This window comes from Rissa tridactyla, chromosome 5 (assembly GCF_028500815.1).
Source record: "Rissa tridactyla isolate bRisTri1 chromosome 5, bRisTri1.patW.cur.20221130, whole genome shotgun sequence".
Classification (NCBI taxonomy): domain Eukaryota; kingdom Metazoa; phylum Chordata; class Aves; order Charadriiformes; family Laridae; genus Rissa; species Rissa tridactyla.
The window spans coordinates 77,124,814-77,142,091 of NC_071470.1; the positions used below are offsets into that span (position 1 = coordinate 77,124,814).

Sequence of the window (17,278 nt, forward strand, 5' to 3'; positions counted from 1 at the left end):
ACCGGCCCGGGGCGGGGGGGCATCACCGGCCCGGGGGGACACCACCGGCTTGGGGGGACACCACGGAGCCGGGAGGGGGACACCGGCAGGTCGCCGAAACACCCGACGAGGGGAAGACACCCCATTTTTACCTCATGATTTTGTCGGTGACAGCTCTGCGGAGCGGGAGCCGAGGAGGCGGTTGTCATCGGCCCCCCTCCCCCCCCCGGGGGGACGTGGCTGGGGTTTGGAGGAGGCTTCTTTGGGGGGGCTGCTTGACCCCCCAGGTTATGGAGGTGAGGAGGGTTGGGAGAGCGGGAGAGGGAAACGGCCGCCGGCGAAGGCGGGGGGGCCGCAGGGCCAGACCTCCTCTTTGAGGGTGCAGGCGTCTCCTCTTCAAGTGTCGGTCCCGCTTGTTTCTCCACAGGCTCCCTTTTTTTCCGGGCAATCCTTTTCGGCGCCCCAAATTTCAGTTGTACGGACCCGCGTGAGACGGGGGATGCTCTTCCCGGCAGCTGGGGCGAGGAAGCGCAGGTAAATGTGGCTCCAGCGTTAGAGCCCCCCCTCTTCTCTCAGGCGCACCAACATCCCGTCGGTGGCCCGTTCCGCGGTCGATGAGGAGGAAACGTGGGCCTACCGTGAGGGAAAGATGGGTTGAAAAATAAAATAAAAGCAGCAGCCGGGGACGGGGAGGGACGTGGGTCTTTGCGCGCTGGCCTGTGGGACAGCCCGGGTGGGAAAATGGTGTGGGGAGGTGTCTGCAGGAGCAGCAGGCGGCGGAGGGGGCACAGGGTGGGACGAGATCAGGGCCAAGAGCTTTTTATTCCAACCTGGTTTCTGCCCAGGCTCGTGCTGGACCAAAAAAGCTCATTTTATGCTCCGAGAGCGGGAAGTGCAGACGGAGCCCCTGCAATAGAGGCGGGGGGGCTTGGGAGCAGGTTTCGAGTCACGGGGAACGGCTGCACGTTAACCGTGAGTCCGTGTTTCCCTCCCAGGGCCAAAATCCACAGCAGCGACCCTGCGCGTGACGAGCCGGAGCCTCCCAAGGGACCGAGGAGTGACGGAGGGCGACCATAAAGGATGCAGCTCGTTACCTGATGACCGTTTAAACGGAGCCACGGGGTGAGTCTTGTGTGAAATTGCCTCCGCTATGGGAGACACACGCGCCTCGTGCCCACCCGAAAAGGCGGCCTTCCCCAAACCCGCTCTTGCCTCTGTGATTTAAATTCACGCTTTTTCACTCCTCACTGAGACTTTTTGAACCGAGGAGAGGGTTTTGTTTTGGTTTTTTTTTTTCCCCGTCACCCTCACGCCTCCCCATCTTGATCCTTTCCCAGGACGCTGAGCGTATAGTTACATCGGACCGACCCGTATCGCTCGCGTTACCGCTCGTTTTACACATGCACACACATCCGATTTAAAAATAACAATTCTAGTTCAAGAGTTCTAGTTCACAGCGTATATCTGAACAGCTTAGGACCCCGCTAAACAAAGCCCTCATAGGTGGACGCTGCTCCACGAGGAGGTTTGTAGACCCGGCCCATCTTTTCCTAACCCATTTGCGAGGGAACAAGAGTGATGGCAGACGGAAAATCTCTTTATTGAATTACTTGGGATTCGCAGCAAAAAACGTCCAGAGTGAAACGGCCAGCGTTAACCCACGCAGATGGTTTTTTTTTTTGCGGCGGAAAGGGGCCGGTTTCTGAGGGATGGCAGCTCCGGCCGCCCGCAGGAGGCGCCGGCCGCCATGTTTGGTCTCTGTGAGGCAGGCCCAGCCTCCTGACCCCTTCCGGGGGCGTGTCTGTGTGTATCAGTTTTATCCGAGGTCGCCTTCCAGGCCGGTTCAGACCCGATCTGGAGGTTTTTAATCCGGCCCCGGCAATAACCCCCTCAGCGGGCACCGGCAGCAGCGGAGGGGGGGAACGGAGGACCCGGGACCCCGGGCGGCACTTCCGGCCGCCGCCGGAAGCTTCCCGCGCTGCACCGCGCGGCTCCGCAAGATGGCGGCGCCCGTGGGACGCTGCCTGTGGAGAGGTGAAGGAGCTCCAGCGTCTCTCTCACTGTCGGCCTTTCCCTTCGTGGTGGGGAAGGGGGGCGGTGGGGTCTGTCCGGGCAGGGGTGGCGGGCGGAAGGCGAAGCGAAGGAGGCCCGGGCGTCTGTTTGAGGCGGTGTTTGCTTTTCTCTCGTAGCGCTGGCCCCGCGTCGCGGATGGGTTTTCCCCGGGCTCGACCAGCGCCTGGCCGCCGCCCCCGCCGTGGTGAGCGCCGCGCCGCCCGGCCGGCCGTACGCAGCCGCAGCCAAGTGAGTCCCTTCCCTCCCCTTCGAAGCATCTCTCTCGGCCGTTGGGTGTTTATAAATGTCAGGGTGTTCTGGAAGCGCTGGGGGGGATGTGTGATGTTTTTGGTGTCTGCAGTGTCGTTTTACCAGCCGAGCTGGCCTTGGCGGCATTCTGCAAGTTGTTAGCTCCTTATGAAACAGCCTGGCGAGAGAAAAGTTTAAGCTGGACTTGCAGGGAGTGTTTTCTCTTGCTGTGGCTTACTCTAGTAATAATGAACGCAATGGTTATGGGGAAGGTTTTACTTGATATTTCTGGTGTGTGCTTTTAGAGGGTATGGCTGGATTACAGCTGAAGGTGCATTATCAGCCTGAATGCTGGTGAGCTTATGGAATTGGTTTCACACAGTTCCTTTTCTTGTTTCAGGTTGCTTTTTATTGTTTAATTTGTCATCTCTTTAATATTACGGCGTAAGCGGGAGAAGTAAAACGGACCTCTGTGTACAAAACAGCGAAGCGTGCTGTACAGCAAGCGTTCTGAAGCGTTGCAGACCCTTTCACCATAGTTACCAGAGAAATGGAGTATTTAGCTATTATTTTAATATTTTTTTTCTTTCATTTGCGAGCCTTTGAAAATAGGTGGGAGAATAAGGATTGGGGCTAGCGTTTGTTAACTGCATGCAAAATGATACAGGAAAGGGAGGAGAAACCTTTTTTGAAAGGTGGGACTGCCATGATCCATGGTAAGAAGAAGAGAAACTCTGCAGGCGTGGGTCCTTCTGATAACCAGGAAAAGGCGTATGGCATTTGCTTGTATTTAGAAGCAGCTTAGGCACAGTGCCCGCTGCCAGCTTGCGCGAAGGCAAGACGTGTAAAAGTGTGTTATCTCAAACTGGTGTTGTTTTGATATGGTAGGAGGCCATTAATTTGGTTCCATGATGCATAAATGTGGCTATGTTGTTTGAGAAGCTTAATTGCCTTCAGAGTGTTTGATTTTTGTCTTGGCCATCTGAGGCAAGTAACTGGTATGACTTTAGAGATGCTGTTCATCTTTGTGTAGAACATTTCTTGTTAACTGGTTGTTACTTAATAAGTAACACATGTCAATATTTACTTTTTTGTTTTGGAACATGTGCCAAACTTTTCATTTGATGATCTAACACTGTTTTTTGTTTGTCTTAGAACTGCAAAAAAAGGTTCACAAAAGACCAAGCAGGAAGAAACAAAAAAGAAACCAGCGACTAGGAGGTGGCCGCTGATGAGCAAGCCTGTGGATGATGTATACTTAACGTGGTATTATGAGCGGCCCTCCTATGATGTGGAAAAGGCTGTGGGTATGCTAAAGAAATTTCAGGAACTGGACTTCACTCACCCCAAACAGTATGTCTATATTAACGTATTCCTAGATATGGCGCTACAGAAAAAGGTAGGTTGGAAGCGTATACAGATTTTGATACTTGTTTCTTTTTAATGTGGGAAGGCTGTATTTTAAGCACAGAGCAGATGCTGCTGTCGGCCTTCTTGGCTGCCTCTTGCAGCTTCTCTGATTGGCAGAATAACGTGTGCTTTTGCAGGTGGCTTTGTGCCTTTATACATGTATAATTATTAAACATCCTTCACATTCCTGAGCTGAAGATAGCACAGTTGAGAATTTGGAAAATAGGCAATTATGTGACTAAAATTCATGTCCGGACAGAACCGATCAAACTAAGCCTTACATCTTTTCGTGTTTTCCATTAAAAGATGCGTTACCAAAATCGTGTGTGTGTTTTGTTCTGGGATGATTGTTGACCGGGAGAAATGTGAAGACAAGCTTCTTCCCTCCTCTGTCCTTCACGTTGTTTTGAATTATTTTTTTAATAATGTTCCTTGAAAGTATGGTATCGCTTGTTTGCCTATGACATTTTTGATTTAAAGGTGTCTAGCCCAGTTCAGTCTTTCCCTAAAACTCCTTCTGCTTCCCCCATAAGTAGAAAACATTTAGGCCACTTGAGTGTTGATTTCTTTGCATGCGTAACTAAATATCCCTTTGGTAAACCGGGGGTCCTGTAGGGCTAGAAAATAAGCTGATGCTTACGGAAATGCAGAGCTCTTGCACCTGCTTTGGGAGGCTGTGTGGTATTCGTGAGGCTTGGTGAGAGACACATTCCTTGCCGATGCTTTCCATTGGCCATTGCATCAGAAATATCACTTAGATAAGCTGCAACTACAGCACAGTTCGTTATTGACTGCACCTGAGCCTGGTAGCGATTCTACACTGGAGTTGCTAATCCCAGCCTTTTTCTCTTGGGCAAACTCCAGCATAATTAATTCACGTCTCTTAAGTCTGAGGATATACCAGACATTAAAAAGCAGTCCAAACTTCTGCATCGTGCTTGTTTGTTATGGCCTCGGTGCAAGGAAATTGTAAGATAGATTGCTATGTAGGGCACCCACTCCATGTGACTGTATAACTTGCCCTTAAGCCCTTTTTTTTTTTTGTTTGGTTTAATATTTTTCTTTCTTTATAGAAAAAAGTGGATCCATTTGCAAGCAATGTTCTTCTTCCATATCGTTTTACAGATGAAACGAATAAGGTCTTGGTTTTCACAGAGGTGGGTAAGCCTGAATTATTTGCTTTAGGCATGTTACGTATGCTGTTGCAACTAGTTCCCATGCAAGTACTACACCTTTTATACCCTCTGCGCATGCTTTACAGAACTCTTCAGCCTGTCTACGATTCATTTTCAGCAGCGTCTTAATGTATTAACAAGCATCTTACAGGATTTCCTTCGTCTTGATAGTTTTACGTATATGTAGATTATTCTGGCAGGTCACTTCGGGAGTAAACATCTGCATAGATGTGACTAAGGCAGAGATGTTTAAAGATCACTTAGAGTAAAACCTTTGTCACCTTTTTGTTGTACAGGCAGATGGTTTGGCGTAGCGGCTGTGTCCAACCCTGCTGTCTTAAGCCTTAGTAGGAAGTGTGGATTGGAAGAGGGTGTTATTCACAGTAACTTGTGCTATAACAGGATGCCTTTGGGAGAGGAGAGGAAAGTACCTTCTGCTTAAAAACCCTGAACAATTTAGCAGCCCTCTGCCCCAAACCCTTTGCTCCCCTAGTAGTTTGTGAAATGGTGTGTAGAGCGGTTGTAGCATCTGCATGAGACTAGTTTCAGCCTCTGCTGCTGTCCTTTGCTAGCCAATCATTCAAAGAGAACGGACGTACAAATATGTGTATGAGATTATCCTAGAGAACCGTCACAGATCTAGTTGACTGCCGTTTGGGCTCAGTTTTTGTGAAACTCTCTACCTGAGCTACAAGATGAGAATACTCCTATAGAACGGAGGGCTGACAAAACACCCGAGCACGCCAGGGTCTTTGGTGCTGCACCTCAAACTTTCTTCACTCGAGTTTGTGTGTGATAATAGATGCCATGCCTTTTGAAGGTGTGTATGTGGAAAAAGACTGAGCGACTGAAAAGCTTGCGAGTGCTTTTGGATGGAGGGGTGGAGCTATTCAGTTTATTCTTGTGAGGAAAAGTTGATTCTGGCTTTGAGTCACGAATATCTGCTTGTATCAAAAGTTCGGGCCAAAGTTTTTACAGAACTGATGCCTTTTACCTTTCCATATTTCAGACTATTAAAAGCGGAACCTTGCGGAGGACAGATGGGGTTAACTTCAAAATGAAGTTTGAAGCCAAAGTTTAATAGGAGTTTCATCGGTCGAATAGCCTTATTTTACAGTGGGTTATAGTAACATGTTTTGTGCTTTTCTCAAAGCTTAGAGTAAGATGTTGGCTCCATCCAGTGGTTGGTTGGTTGTAGTTTCCAGGGCATGGAAGTGGGAGAAGAAGAGCTTTTGATAGAGCTCCTCAGCAAATGCAATGGGCTTTTCTCCTTCGTCTCCAGTAGAAGTTGACTAAAGGCTTGACTATTGCTTCTTATCGGGATCTGGCGTGAAGTGGAATTGCTGCTTCTATATTATATCACCAGCATTAGATATTTTTGGTCTTTGATGGCCTTAAACCATTTTTTCTTTCTTAACCTGTAAATAGCCTGTTGTTATACCCAGTTATTCAAGATAAATCACTGATCCAGTGCCATTGATACAAACTAATTAGCAGTACAGATGTTACTAAATTTGTGTTTTTTCTCTCAACAGAATGAGCAAGAAGCTGAAATAGCTCGGGAGAATGGAGCTGCCATTGTGGGAGGAGTTGAATTAATCAAATGGGTATTTCTTTTTCTTTTTTTTTTTTTTTTGAGAATCACATAGTTCTCCTAACTTAAACAGTGACTGGTGGGGAGCAAGAAACCTCATGTCCAGTAAACTCTAGCTTGAAGTTAACAACCCGTATGAAGGGTGAGAGATGGGTTTCTGGGCTCAGACATGCTTGTAGGTCAGCTTGTGTACCGAGGTCATTTATTGTATTCCTTAATATATTTAATTGTTTTTATTATAGATTTTGGAAGATGAAATCCAAGTGGACTTCTATGTAGCTGTTCCTGCAATAATGCCTAAGCTAATACCATTAAGGAACAAACTAAGACGAAAATACCCAAGTACAAAAAGAAGTAAGAATCGATTCTTTCTTATGAATCTCAAGTACTGAACAAGATTTAACTCTAGAGGTGACACTGAAACTTTTTTGATGAGAATGTGTAATGACATTGAATATGAGACTGTATGTGACTGAACCGCTTGTTTTGTCTCAGATAAGGGTAGTTTTAGGAACCTAGAACTGTGTTTTCCTCCTACACCAGGAAGATGTGGGATTAGAATCAAGATAACTTTGCCTCCTTGTTGCCCCTGTGCTTGTTAGTTCCTGATGAACCATGATAGTATTCTGAAGTTACACAGTAAAACAGAAACAACTTGAAAAAAACATATTCATTGATAGTTGCGCTGTCGAACGGTTGTGCAGTTGTCTGGATATTGGCTTCGTGACTGCTACTGCTCCTTCTGCCTGTTCATTACTGCTCAACAACAGACACATCGGTCCCTCAATGCTTTTATCCTCCCTCGCTGACTTAATTTATTTTAGCTATGTGTCAGGGGTCTATTTCAAGTATGGGAAAAAAAAAAACCAACCTGTTTTTCAGACACGGATCCTATGCCAGCTGTGTGAAAGCACTGAGGCTTGAACTGTATCTCTTCCTTCCCTGACCCAGCAGTCTAAATGCCTTACAAGCTGCAGGCAGTGTTTTTAGGTTGAGACAAACCTATTAACCTGTCCAAAACACTGCACCAGAGACTACTCCAAATACTTCTTGGAGCAAATGAAAGCTATATTATGCCGTTAAGAACTTGGTTTGTAGCGTCTCCAGAGCTGATTTCTCTTGGAGCCATCAAAAGATGTGTAGGAGAAGTAATACTTCTATTTGAAGCAATTGAGTGATGGTGTAAATCTGTCAAAGTCGCCCTTGCAGCTGAGATAAGAAACAACGTCTTGACTTGTGGGAATGGCTGGATTTGGCAAGGAAGACTTGAGGCTTGTTCTAAACCTAACTCAGTAGGTTTTGGTCTTTCACACTACTTTAATTGCATTAGGTAATAAAGCTTTGTTTTGTATATACATAAATAGGTTCTTTATTTGAAGTGAAGCCGACGCTGTTCGTGGCTGCTCATTAATGAGGAAGGAGGGAAGATAGATGCAATTTAGATAGTATGTGTTGTCTTATCTTCTCCGTGAAACTGCATTTTTGATTGGAGTTTAACTGCCTTCATTGAAAGATTGAATTCTTTATTAATATCACGCTTAGCCCCGCTAATAAGAATTACTCAGATGACTTTTTTGCTTTTTTTTTTTTTGAAATTAGATTCCCTGGGCCATGATATTCCCAAAATGCTGCAACTATTCAGAGAAGGTCTTGAGTATATGGTAGAAGACGAGCGTGTAATCAAGACAAGAATAGCAAGAGTAAGTTGTATATACACTTCTTAGTGTTTCTGTACTGCGCAGAACTAAAGTTAGTAATAAAACAGGGAGAAAAACATGGTTTTAATCTGTGTCTTCCCAAGATTTTTACCTATGTTCTTTAACTGACCCGTGAAGTAAATGGAAGTCTTTGTTGTGTGACATCTTCAGCTGATGCGAGCCCTGTACGTTGTTAATGTGTGATCATAGGAGATGGCTCCACAAAAACTGAGAGCAAGGCATACCCGATGCTAGGAAGTTAAGGATGCTGAGAATGGGCATCCTTGTTTTGGCAAGGAATTGTAATAATGAACAAAATAGAATGAAAAAGGTACTATGCCTAATAATGTCCTTGTGAGGTGACATGTTAACGTAGGCTTCCTGTTCCTCCTGCCTTCCCCATGGCTTTTCTGTGGGTAAAATAAAGCTTATTTGATAATTTTTTTTTTATAAAGTAAATAAACGGTGGGTTGTAAGTCCATGGTCAATGCGCACAGGTGGATCAAGAAGTGTTTGGTTTAACCTAATAATTAAAGACTCATTTAATTTGGATAACTTTTGCTCTGCACCGGAGCAAAAAGCAAGAACTGTTTGCGTTACATCTGAGATATAAAATTAATGTGTGCTTTGCTGTCGTGTAAGAAATTGGGTTATATAAGAGTATTTTTTCTCTTTTTCTTCCAGGCCATTAGTATGTTTTCCTTAATGTTTTCTTTCATTTATTTATTTTCCTTGCTCCAAACTGTGTTTTTTGTTTTCTTTCTGTCTTTTTTATAATCCTGCCTAACTCTTAGTTTAACCGATGGTGGTACAGAAAAGAAGCGTACGGGATATCTAACCCCGAAGTTTTGTCTGGCGCTGTTAGAGATAAGCGAGTTTATTAGTTCAGGCTAGCTGCTCTGAGTTGTACGTGTGAATTTCAAGGCCTTTCTTGTCTATATGATACTCAAAACTGAGGTTCTTGGGACTGTTCTGCGAAAGCATGTTACATATTACACTTGGATATGGACAGGAAGTACCTTTAGCTCTTTGTAAGTTTAATGGGCTGTGTGAAATGCTTCAAATCCATAGATGAGTCTTGGTTTCAAGTGTTGTGACGGTGTTCTTTAATTTTGCTTTGGACTGCTTAAATTTTAATCATTAGCCTGTAGATCAGGCTAAAAATACTTGCAGTTTAAACTTACTGTAAAGTTTCTTCTTGTTTAGTAAAGAAGAAAAATCATGTTTTTAATAAAGGTGAATGAGGAACTCTGATGTCTTGACAGTATTCGGTACAATTGCAGCTGGTTCTGCTTAGCGTAGCGTCCCGCAGCTGCGGCGAAAAGTTAAAACCGCGTCCTGTTACTGGTGTAAGATGGTGGTGTTAAAGATGACCTTAGGCTCTGTGTCTGAGGCAGCTCAGCCCTGCCGTTTTGTGGCGCTTGAGAAGATTCGGTGCAGCCGGAGATGTCGCTCTGTACAAGTAAACAAGAGGTTCTTGTGAATGAGCTCTTCATCTTGGATCAGAAACAGTCCGATGAGGGTTTGCTTACGGAGAGGGTTCTCATCTGCTAAGTTAATGTCAGCTACGTGGCAGAGGTGACTCTTAACACTGCGCGCAGCGTGTGACATGCTCTGTCGCGGTGTTGTGTGTTGAGTTGTGTGCAGCAGGGTGACTCAGTTGGTTATGGCTAGCGTAAAAATGTCTCCGCCCTCTCTAGCTACTATCCTTTACCTGACCTAATTTTCTCACTGTTTGCGTGGCGGCGCTGGAAGGAAATCGAGCGCAGGCGAGGCTGCGAGAGCCTTGAGTGGTTCTGCGTATCTGCTCACCACTAAATCAAGAGCTTTTTAAGTTTAAATCTTGTCATTGAGAAAATAATAATTTACGAATTACACAGAAGGATGGAGATCTATTGTTGTGTTCCAAACAGTAGTGTAGATGTTGCTGGGAGTCTGCCAAGCTGGTGTTTCTCAAAGTGATGTTTTCCCTGGCGTGCCGCTGTCTCACGTTGCCTGTTAGTTCGATTATGGCCAGCGGCTTGATCTAATGCTGCGCTCACACATAACTGTGCAGCCCCAGTGGTGTTTTCTTAGTAGTAATTGAGATGTCTTTTGAAAAGCCCAAAAGTTGGCAGCGGTTAAGTTTAATTAGTAGGTCTGAAGCTGTGAAACTGAGAACATAAAATGTTATTTTAAGACATGGAGCTTAAAAGCAGAAGGGAGACAAATGAGGACGCTCGGGATATCTCCTTCAGTATCAAGCTATGTGCAGAGGATAGCTCTGGAACACTGTTTTGTTCACAGGGTTAGACGTATGGAGAGAGGTGTGCTGAAACAGGGATCTCAAACTTGGTAACCAGAACGTAGAGGTGCGTGGAAATGAGGTTTGAGGCAGGAAACAGAAATGCCGGTTTGCACTAGAAGTAGCATCTACCTTCCTCGAGTGTTAAGGGGATTGAAGGCCTGAGTGTGAGTGTCCCTTGAAAAAGAAGGGGCATTCTGCAGAACCTACTTTATCCCACACGAAGCAGACACTCCGTACTGCTTCTACCGTGAAGAACAGCTTTGCTGCGTCTACTTGTGGGTTTTCTTACTGGCTGGTTTCTAGCTTTATTTTCCTGCCCTACGATTCTTAAAGCACTGAGTTAAATAGCTGGCAATGATCTTGGTTTGCAGAGCGTTCATCATTTTGTGTTAGTCACTTCTCATCTTCTACCAAGCGTTTCTGCCCTGCCACGACTGTCGTTCTCTGCATGTGTGTTATATTTGAACTGCCTGGTAGTTAAGTCTGCAGTACAGTTTCAGCGCTCTGAACGATCTCTTGATAGAACTCTCTTAAGTACAGTTTAGAAAAGCTGTTCTGTGGTTAAAGCTAGTGTTTTAATAGCAGGGCATCTTTTTTTTGTTCATTTTCATATTCAGCCAGTTGCAGTCTTCTAAAGATCCCCTTAGAAGATCAGAAGCATTGAGACTTCATGAATCAAGTTTTAAAACGGCATCTGTTTTGGTCAAACTTGTGCAGTGCTGAGTATTAATAGGCAATTCCCCATTAAGCAGCAGAGTTAGCGGGAGGCCCATTTAAAGACAAATATAACATATGTCCTAATTAAATAATAATAATAAAAAAGGAACAAATAACTTCCTTGAGCCTTTTTACAGCACCTTATGCTGCTCTACAGAGAAGCGTCCTAAACTTTAAATGGTAAGATAGGTAATACTTGATTTCTGTGTTCTGATTGTAGTATGAACTGTCATTTTCAAAGGTACTTTGTAGTTGAATTGTATTTATACAAAGTGGACTAGAAATTGACTTACAGTTGCTCCCTCCGCAGGCGTGGTTATTCTTCAGGAAGGCTCAGGACTTAAAGATATTTAGCTCTGACTGCGATCGATCTGAACAGAGTAGCTTGCACAGCCTTGAAGACCTGGTCCAGAGTGCTTTTGTCAGTTTGGTGAAGGTTTGAATTAAATATCTAAGTGCTGACACACAGTGACTCTGTGTACCCAAGGAGTTACTGTGGAATACTTATTTGGAAGCTGGAATATTTAGTTGGATGTGGAAGCTATTTTGAAATACTTGGAACCCTCTGAGCGTTACCTGTCTTCATTAGGGAGCTGTCAGCCTCTCAAGGAAATTACGGTGTGTGTGATCTCTTGGGATGCGTGGTGTTGTCTGACAGAATGCAAGTCACTCTGTCCTATTTTCCTGTCTTAACAAACACAGAGTATTAACTCATGTCTTTGTATTTTGCGTCTTGTCTCATAATGTGTTGTACTTCTAAATCCTTAAGAGACGTGTAACTCGTTTAGAGCAACTTGCAAATTTTGTCGCTTCTGAATGCTTCTAGACTTAGTTACAGGTGACGAATGCCAAGTAGCTTACTCAAACGGTACAACTGAAGGTTTGCTTAAGACCTGAACTTCGTGTAAGGTCTGGGAGCAAACACTCTTTGAGCTTCCGTTTGAAGTGTAGTTTCTGATTAGTTATTACCAATGAATTGTTTCGTTTAAACGGTTCTGAGTATTCCTTTATTTTGAATTCGATACACCGTGGTGAGTCTGCCAGCAGAGTGGAATGCTCAGCGTTAACAAACAGATTGTTACGTCTGTAAATTTATGAATGATTAAGCACGTTGCAATCCACATAACAATGATAAAGACAAATGTGTTCTGGCCTGTGTAACAGAGGAACAGCATTTGGACTGTAAGTCTGCCAGAAGAGCATAGAGAGAGATTAATGGGCCAGATCTGGGAGGAGAGCAGTCAAGTATAACAGTATTTCTGTTGCAAAGTAACGCATACATTTACAGAGAAGTGAGATATTAATAAAATACGCTCATGCTACCTTGGGAGGTGGCAGAGAGGAAGAGAGCCCAGCGATGCCTGTACGCTCCCCTGAAACAGAGTTGATCCTGTGAGAATAAATGCTATGATTTTTTCTTAATTCCATAGCTGAAACCTCGAGAAAAATAACTTGATTTTTCATCCAGATGGAGACAGGCGGATGGTATGGGTGAGACCAGACAACACATTAAATAAAGCATAGCAGGGCATTACAGCAGCCGAACGTTAAGTTCTGAGAAATGCACGTTGAGCTCTGCAGAAGCTGAGAGATCGGTCAGTCCTGGCTTTGACTTGAGGGGGTTTTCAGGTTGACACGTCTCTCGATCAGGAGTTGCGCGTTCTCGAAGAGATGAATGGCGGTCGTGGTTTAAGGTAATCGGTGTAGGATGGAAGATGGAGGTATTAATTTTTTGGCAACGATGTTCACTTACAAGTTGATTGGTCCAGTGAGGATCACCTATGTGTCTGAAGTGAGGTGTGCTTGAGTGCTCTGTTCGATGAGGACATTGGGCAGAATGAGGAGCCAGCAGCCCACGGTTTTTGCTGGAAGGTCAAAAATGTCATGGACAGGAACCAGGGTGTGTAAAAATAGTAGATCCAGAACTGGTATGTGTTTAGAGCTCAATGCTTCCATGTACGTTATGGAAGCATTTCTATGAAACAGTAGAAATTCTGTGTAATATGTTAAAGTGGGAAGGAAAAGGGGAAGGAACTTTATAATTTTTAAATGCTTGATTTGGTTCTGCTGAAGTTCTTAATATCTTCAATTTTAGATGCTTGTGTTTTTTGACTTGATCTGTCTTGTGGTCTTTGATATCTACTTCTTGAAGCTTCTTTCCTCAATTACTTTATTTGAATATGATTTTTGAAAAAAAACACCTTGTACATATATAGTAGGGTGGTTTTTTTTAAGACTTTTTGCCTCTTCAAGGCAACATGTTGTTGCAGAGCCATGGGAATTTTATGTCACGAGTAGAAACATGGAGAATAATGATGAGCGTATAACCACGTATAAAATAGGTTTTTTTCTTCTGAGTCATTTGGATAAGGCTGTTAATGGGATTTGTAACTCCTTAACAGGGAACACAGAGAAACAAAATCTCTCCAAATGTAGAATAAGTATGTACCCAGTGCTTTCAGATTTATTAATCCAGGCTTTAAGTATCACCGTGGCTAACTTCGCATTATCCTTTTTCAGCTGGATATGCCTACTGAGCAGATAGTTGCCAATCTAAAAGCAGTTATCCAGGATATCTGCACGTTCAAGCCATCGACTCAGGGTAAGTAGTTGTTATTCTGATGTGGCAGTTGAAGTTAGAGCAAACAAAGTTAAGAAATGAGCGGTCTTCGCTGGGTTGTCGTTAAATCACCTTGCTGCTTTTGCACGAATAGCATGTGCTCTCATTTAAATGAACTCTCATTGCACCGCAGCACTGCCTCAGTGTCTGTGTGAGGAAAGAAGTGAGATGATGTACAAAACTAAGTTTGCAGGCTTGATGCTGAAATGGATTAAAGCCAGAGAAGGAAACCCTGGTGAGAAATGGGGCCTTCAGCGTCCGTGTGCGTTGGTTTTACCCCACTGACGTGACGCTGTTGTGGCTCAATGCAAAAAATCTGAACCCAGAATCCACCTGCAGTTGCCTTCGGTAAAACCCGTGCTTCAGTTAACATCTAGCCTGATGTTAGCTACCCTGTTTGAAGGTATACCACCATTTTCTTTTCTGTAACCAAGACAGTTTTAAAATTTCTGCTGCTACAAGGGAAAATGTGTTGATCTTTTTTTTTTTTTTAAATTTTTATTACTTGATGAAAGGATCAGGGTACAAAAGAGCGAAGGTGTGAATTCTGGGTGGTGTTCCTGTGGGTTGTGCTCACAGAGTGTGAACAACTAACGCACTATCTGCTCTTTGTTGTAATGAAGTAAACTTGAAACAAATGTCGTCTGCTTTACTGGAGTGGAACGGTGATATATGAACATAATTTTATGGAAGAATAGCCTCGTTTAAGTTAAGAAAACAACTTTTTATATTCATGTTGGCTTAACATCTGCATAAAGAATCATCTTGCATCTCTTCCAGTGATGCAGTTAACTACTGTACGGAGAACAGGCTGCAAAAAGCCAAGGACACATGCCTCTAGAAGCATTTCAGCCCAAATAAAAAGTGTAAGGGGTCGGTTGACTTGAAATATGAGTAAATAGAAGCAGAAAGTGATGGTATTTCTGTCCTCAATGAGTTTATATGTGAACTACACCAACCTCGTTAAGTAAGGGTAACCTCTTCTGGTCTTAACGCTTCTACTGATTTTGTGATATCAAGCTTGATTCTTGTGGTGGGTCTTTTACTGGCTCAATTAAAAATATTTCCTGTTTGTAGGAAGCAAACTTGATAGTTAATATAGCTTTACAACAGTGGAGTCTAGATACGCTTGCTAGCTATCAGTCCCTTAGACCAACTAGTTATAGATATCTGTTCCTTTCACACTTTCCATGTGTACTAGCACGTCTTCGTGCAGCTATGCGGTTATCACTAAAACAGCATTCCTCTGCCAAGTCACTTGATCTAATGCCAGACTAAAAATACCACCAGGCAAATGTTCTCAAAGTGTAATGTAGATCGATTTCATCTTCCCTAAAAAAATCGGACTATTTCTGTAGTAGTTATTGTCAAAATGTTCCCACAGCGTTTCATGGTGGGATCCTGAATTAGCAATGGTTTCTTTTGTGCTCTGAGTCATGTAGGAATATTTGGGTAATCGGCAAACTTCCCCACCCCCCCATATCTTGCCAATCAAGATTACTTCCCAAAGTGAGTTTGCCTGTGTCTTGTTTTTTTGGAGGAGTGTGTGTGTGTGTGAAGCTTTACTTGTATGTTCTAAGGCCCAGGGGCACCAGTGATGCCAAGCGCGAGGTACCAAAGGAATAAGGTAGCCGTTAAGTTAGTATCTGTTACAGTGCCTGAGTGGGAATCGCATTTTGAACCCAAGCTGCCAGGGTGGAGGTTAAACTCTCTGTACTAAAGGGATGTGTCTACAGGTGTAATTCTGATTCTGGTCGCCTCCTTGACACAGTGTGGATTAATACTAAGATAAATCAACCTGGAGACACGAAAAGTAGAGTGACCGAATTGGCGGTGCGGTGTTCTTTGTTTTCCAGGTCCTTTTGTGCAGAAGTTGGTTATTAGATCTTCAACCAGTGAAGGTTTGCTATTGAACCTTGATGGACTTCTACCTCAGGTGGAGAAGGCAGAAGGAGAAAAAAATGTAGAAGATGAAGAGGAGCCTGCAGAAGATGAAGAAAAACGTGTCCAAGAACCTGTTAGTACCTGATGTCTCTCCTTGTAGACCTGATGATCAAGCTTGGAAAGCAAATGGTGTAATTGAAATCATACTTCATGAAAAGAAAAAAATAAATCTAACTTGTGAATTTCACTTGTAAATTCTGTGTAACAAGAAACATTGTCACAAACAGAAGTCCGTTGTCAAAACCGAAGACATTTTAAATTCCTTCTCTTGGTAGCTGAAAGCTCCCTACTTTGTGTGTGGTTTTTTTTTTTCTTTGCACGTTATAGTTCGTATTTTAATAAAAGTATTTCTATGACTTCTGAAGTATTGCCATCCAATTTCCACAGTTGCAGCCGAAAAGCTAGCACATGTTATATCCGTAATGCTGGGTTTTTTACTCTGGGAATTGCAGAATCTTCAATGCCTTTGTTGTCTTGACTCGGTCTCCCCCAGAGCAACTAATGCAGCTACTTGTGGCAATACGGCCGCTGTGTAAATCGCGAATGAAAGAAACTAGTTTTTGTTTACTATTCCATTTTTCTGCACAGTCCGAGATGGTGGTCTTTTTGAGTTGGTGGGAGTAACGTCTGCATGATGCCTGTGATATCTCACTCTCTTTTCGTTTAGTCTGCCTGCCTAGATACCGCAGGGATATACAGAGGATTACTGCTCTGCTACTTTGAGCCTCTGAATGCAGGTTAGTCTTTGTGACAGACTGTAATGGGTGAGGTTATTCTGAAGAAAAATGAGATGCTTTCCGTGAGAGGAGTGGTGATGCACCTTGTCTTTCAAATAATGCTATTTTATCTGTACATAACTGATACGATGTCCCTCAGAGATGAAAACCACGTACGTAACGGGAGCAGTGAGTAGCTAGGAGCTGTAGGGCTGTGGTCCTGGGCCAGTTAGTCGTCTTGGAGGTACGCTGGGCTCTGTAGACCTGGTTAGAAGACACTGATTTTCTAGCGGCTGGATGGAGGCTCCCCATCCCCTCTGACGGTGTAGGGGGGGCAGGCTGTGGGGTCCACCTTTGGTTATCGACCTGCTTAACTTTGTTCCTCTGACTCTTAGTAGCTATGCATACCACTTAGATTTGGCGTAAAATCTTGAATGTAAAGATTCTTTAATGGCAATAGAGGTCTCTCTCGGCAATGGCACAGTTTGACGTTAGTGGTAGATTCCCAGTAAATGATTTGAACTCTTGTTGGGGTTTGAGCTCTTAAACACACCAGAAAACTCAGCTTGGCGACGGTTCCGTTTCTTGCACAGTTAGCGTTTTGTTCTTGGGGGCTGGTTGGTGTGGGTCAAACAGATTAAAACCAAAGCACCAACCCTTTTTTGCAATAGCCAGTCTCGAGCGTGCTCGTAATGTAATCTTACCGTTCTGCCTGATTTAATTCAGTCTGTGGCAATTGCTGTGACTTTTTATTTTGCTTACCTTGTTTTCCTCCAGCATAGTTCTTAAATATAAACTGGAGACCAGCATAAATATCCATGCAGCTTTTAACTGACTG

General features: G+C 43.9%; 1 protein-coding gene across 5 annotated transcripts; it reads left to right on the forward strand.

The window, feature by feature from the left end:
* The first annotated feature begins 1,523 nt into the window (after positions 1 to 1,523).
* On the forward strand, positions 1,524 to 16,080 carry MRPL1 (mitochondrial ribosomal protein L1). 5 transcript variants are annotated; one of them, XR_008466840.1, is made up of 10 exons: positions 1,524 to 2,013; positions 2,169 to 2,280; positions 3,436 to 3,679; positions 4,764 to 4,847; positions 6,401 to 6,472; positions 6,702 to 6,813; positions 8,059 to 8,159; positions 11,471 to 11,778; positions 12,629 to 12,854; positions 13,681 to 13,762. XR_008466840.1 is itself a non-coding variant. In XM_054204304.1 (9 exons), exons 1-9 carry the CDS (start codon positions 1,980 to 1,982, stop codon positions 13,993 to 13,995), a joined length of 870 nt encoding a protein of 289 aa, XP_054060279.1. In that variant the 5' UTR covers positions 1,534 to 1,979; the 3' UTR covers positions 13,996 to 14,141. The 5 variants fall into 5 exon arrangements, 3 of the variants coding, with proteins under 3 accessions (XP_054060278.1, XP_054060279.1, XP_054060277.1); XR_008466839.1 differs by lacking the exons at positions 11,471 to 11,778; positions 12,629 to 12,854 and adding exons at positions 13,914 to 14,183; positions 15,637 to 15,717 and having other exon boundaries at positions 1,527 to 2,013; XM_054204304.1 differs by lacking the exons at positions 11,471 to 11,778; positions 12,629 to 12,854 and adding an exon at positions 13,967 to 14,141 and having other exon boundaries at positions 1,534 to 2,013.
* Positions 16,081 to 17,278: the final 1,198 nt, after the last annotated feature.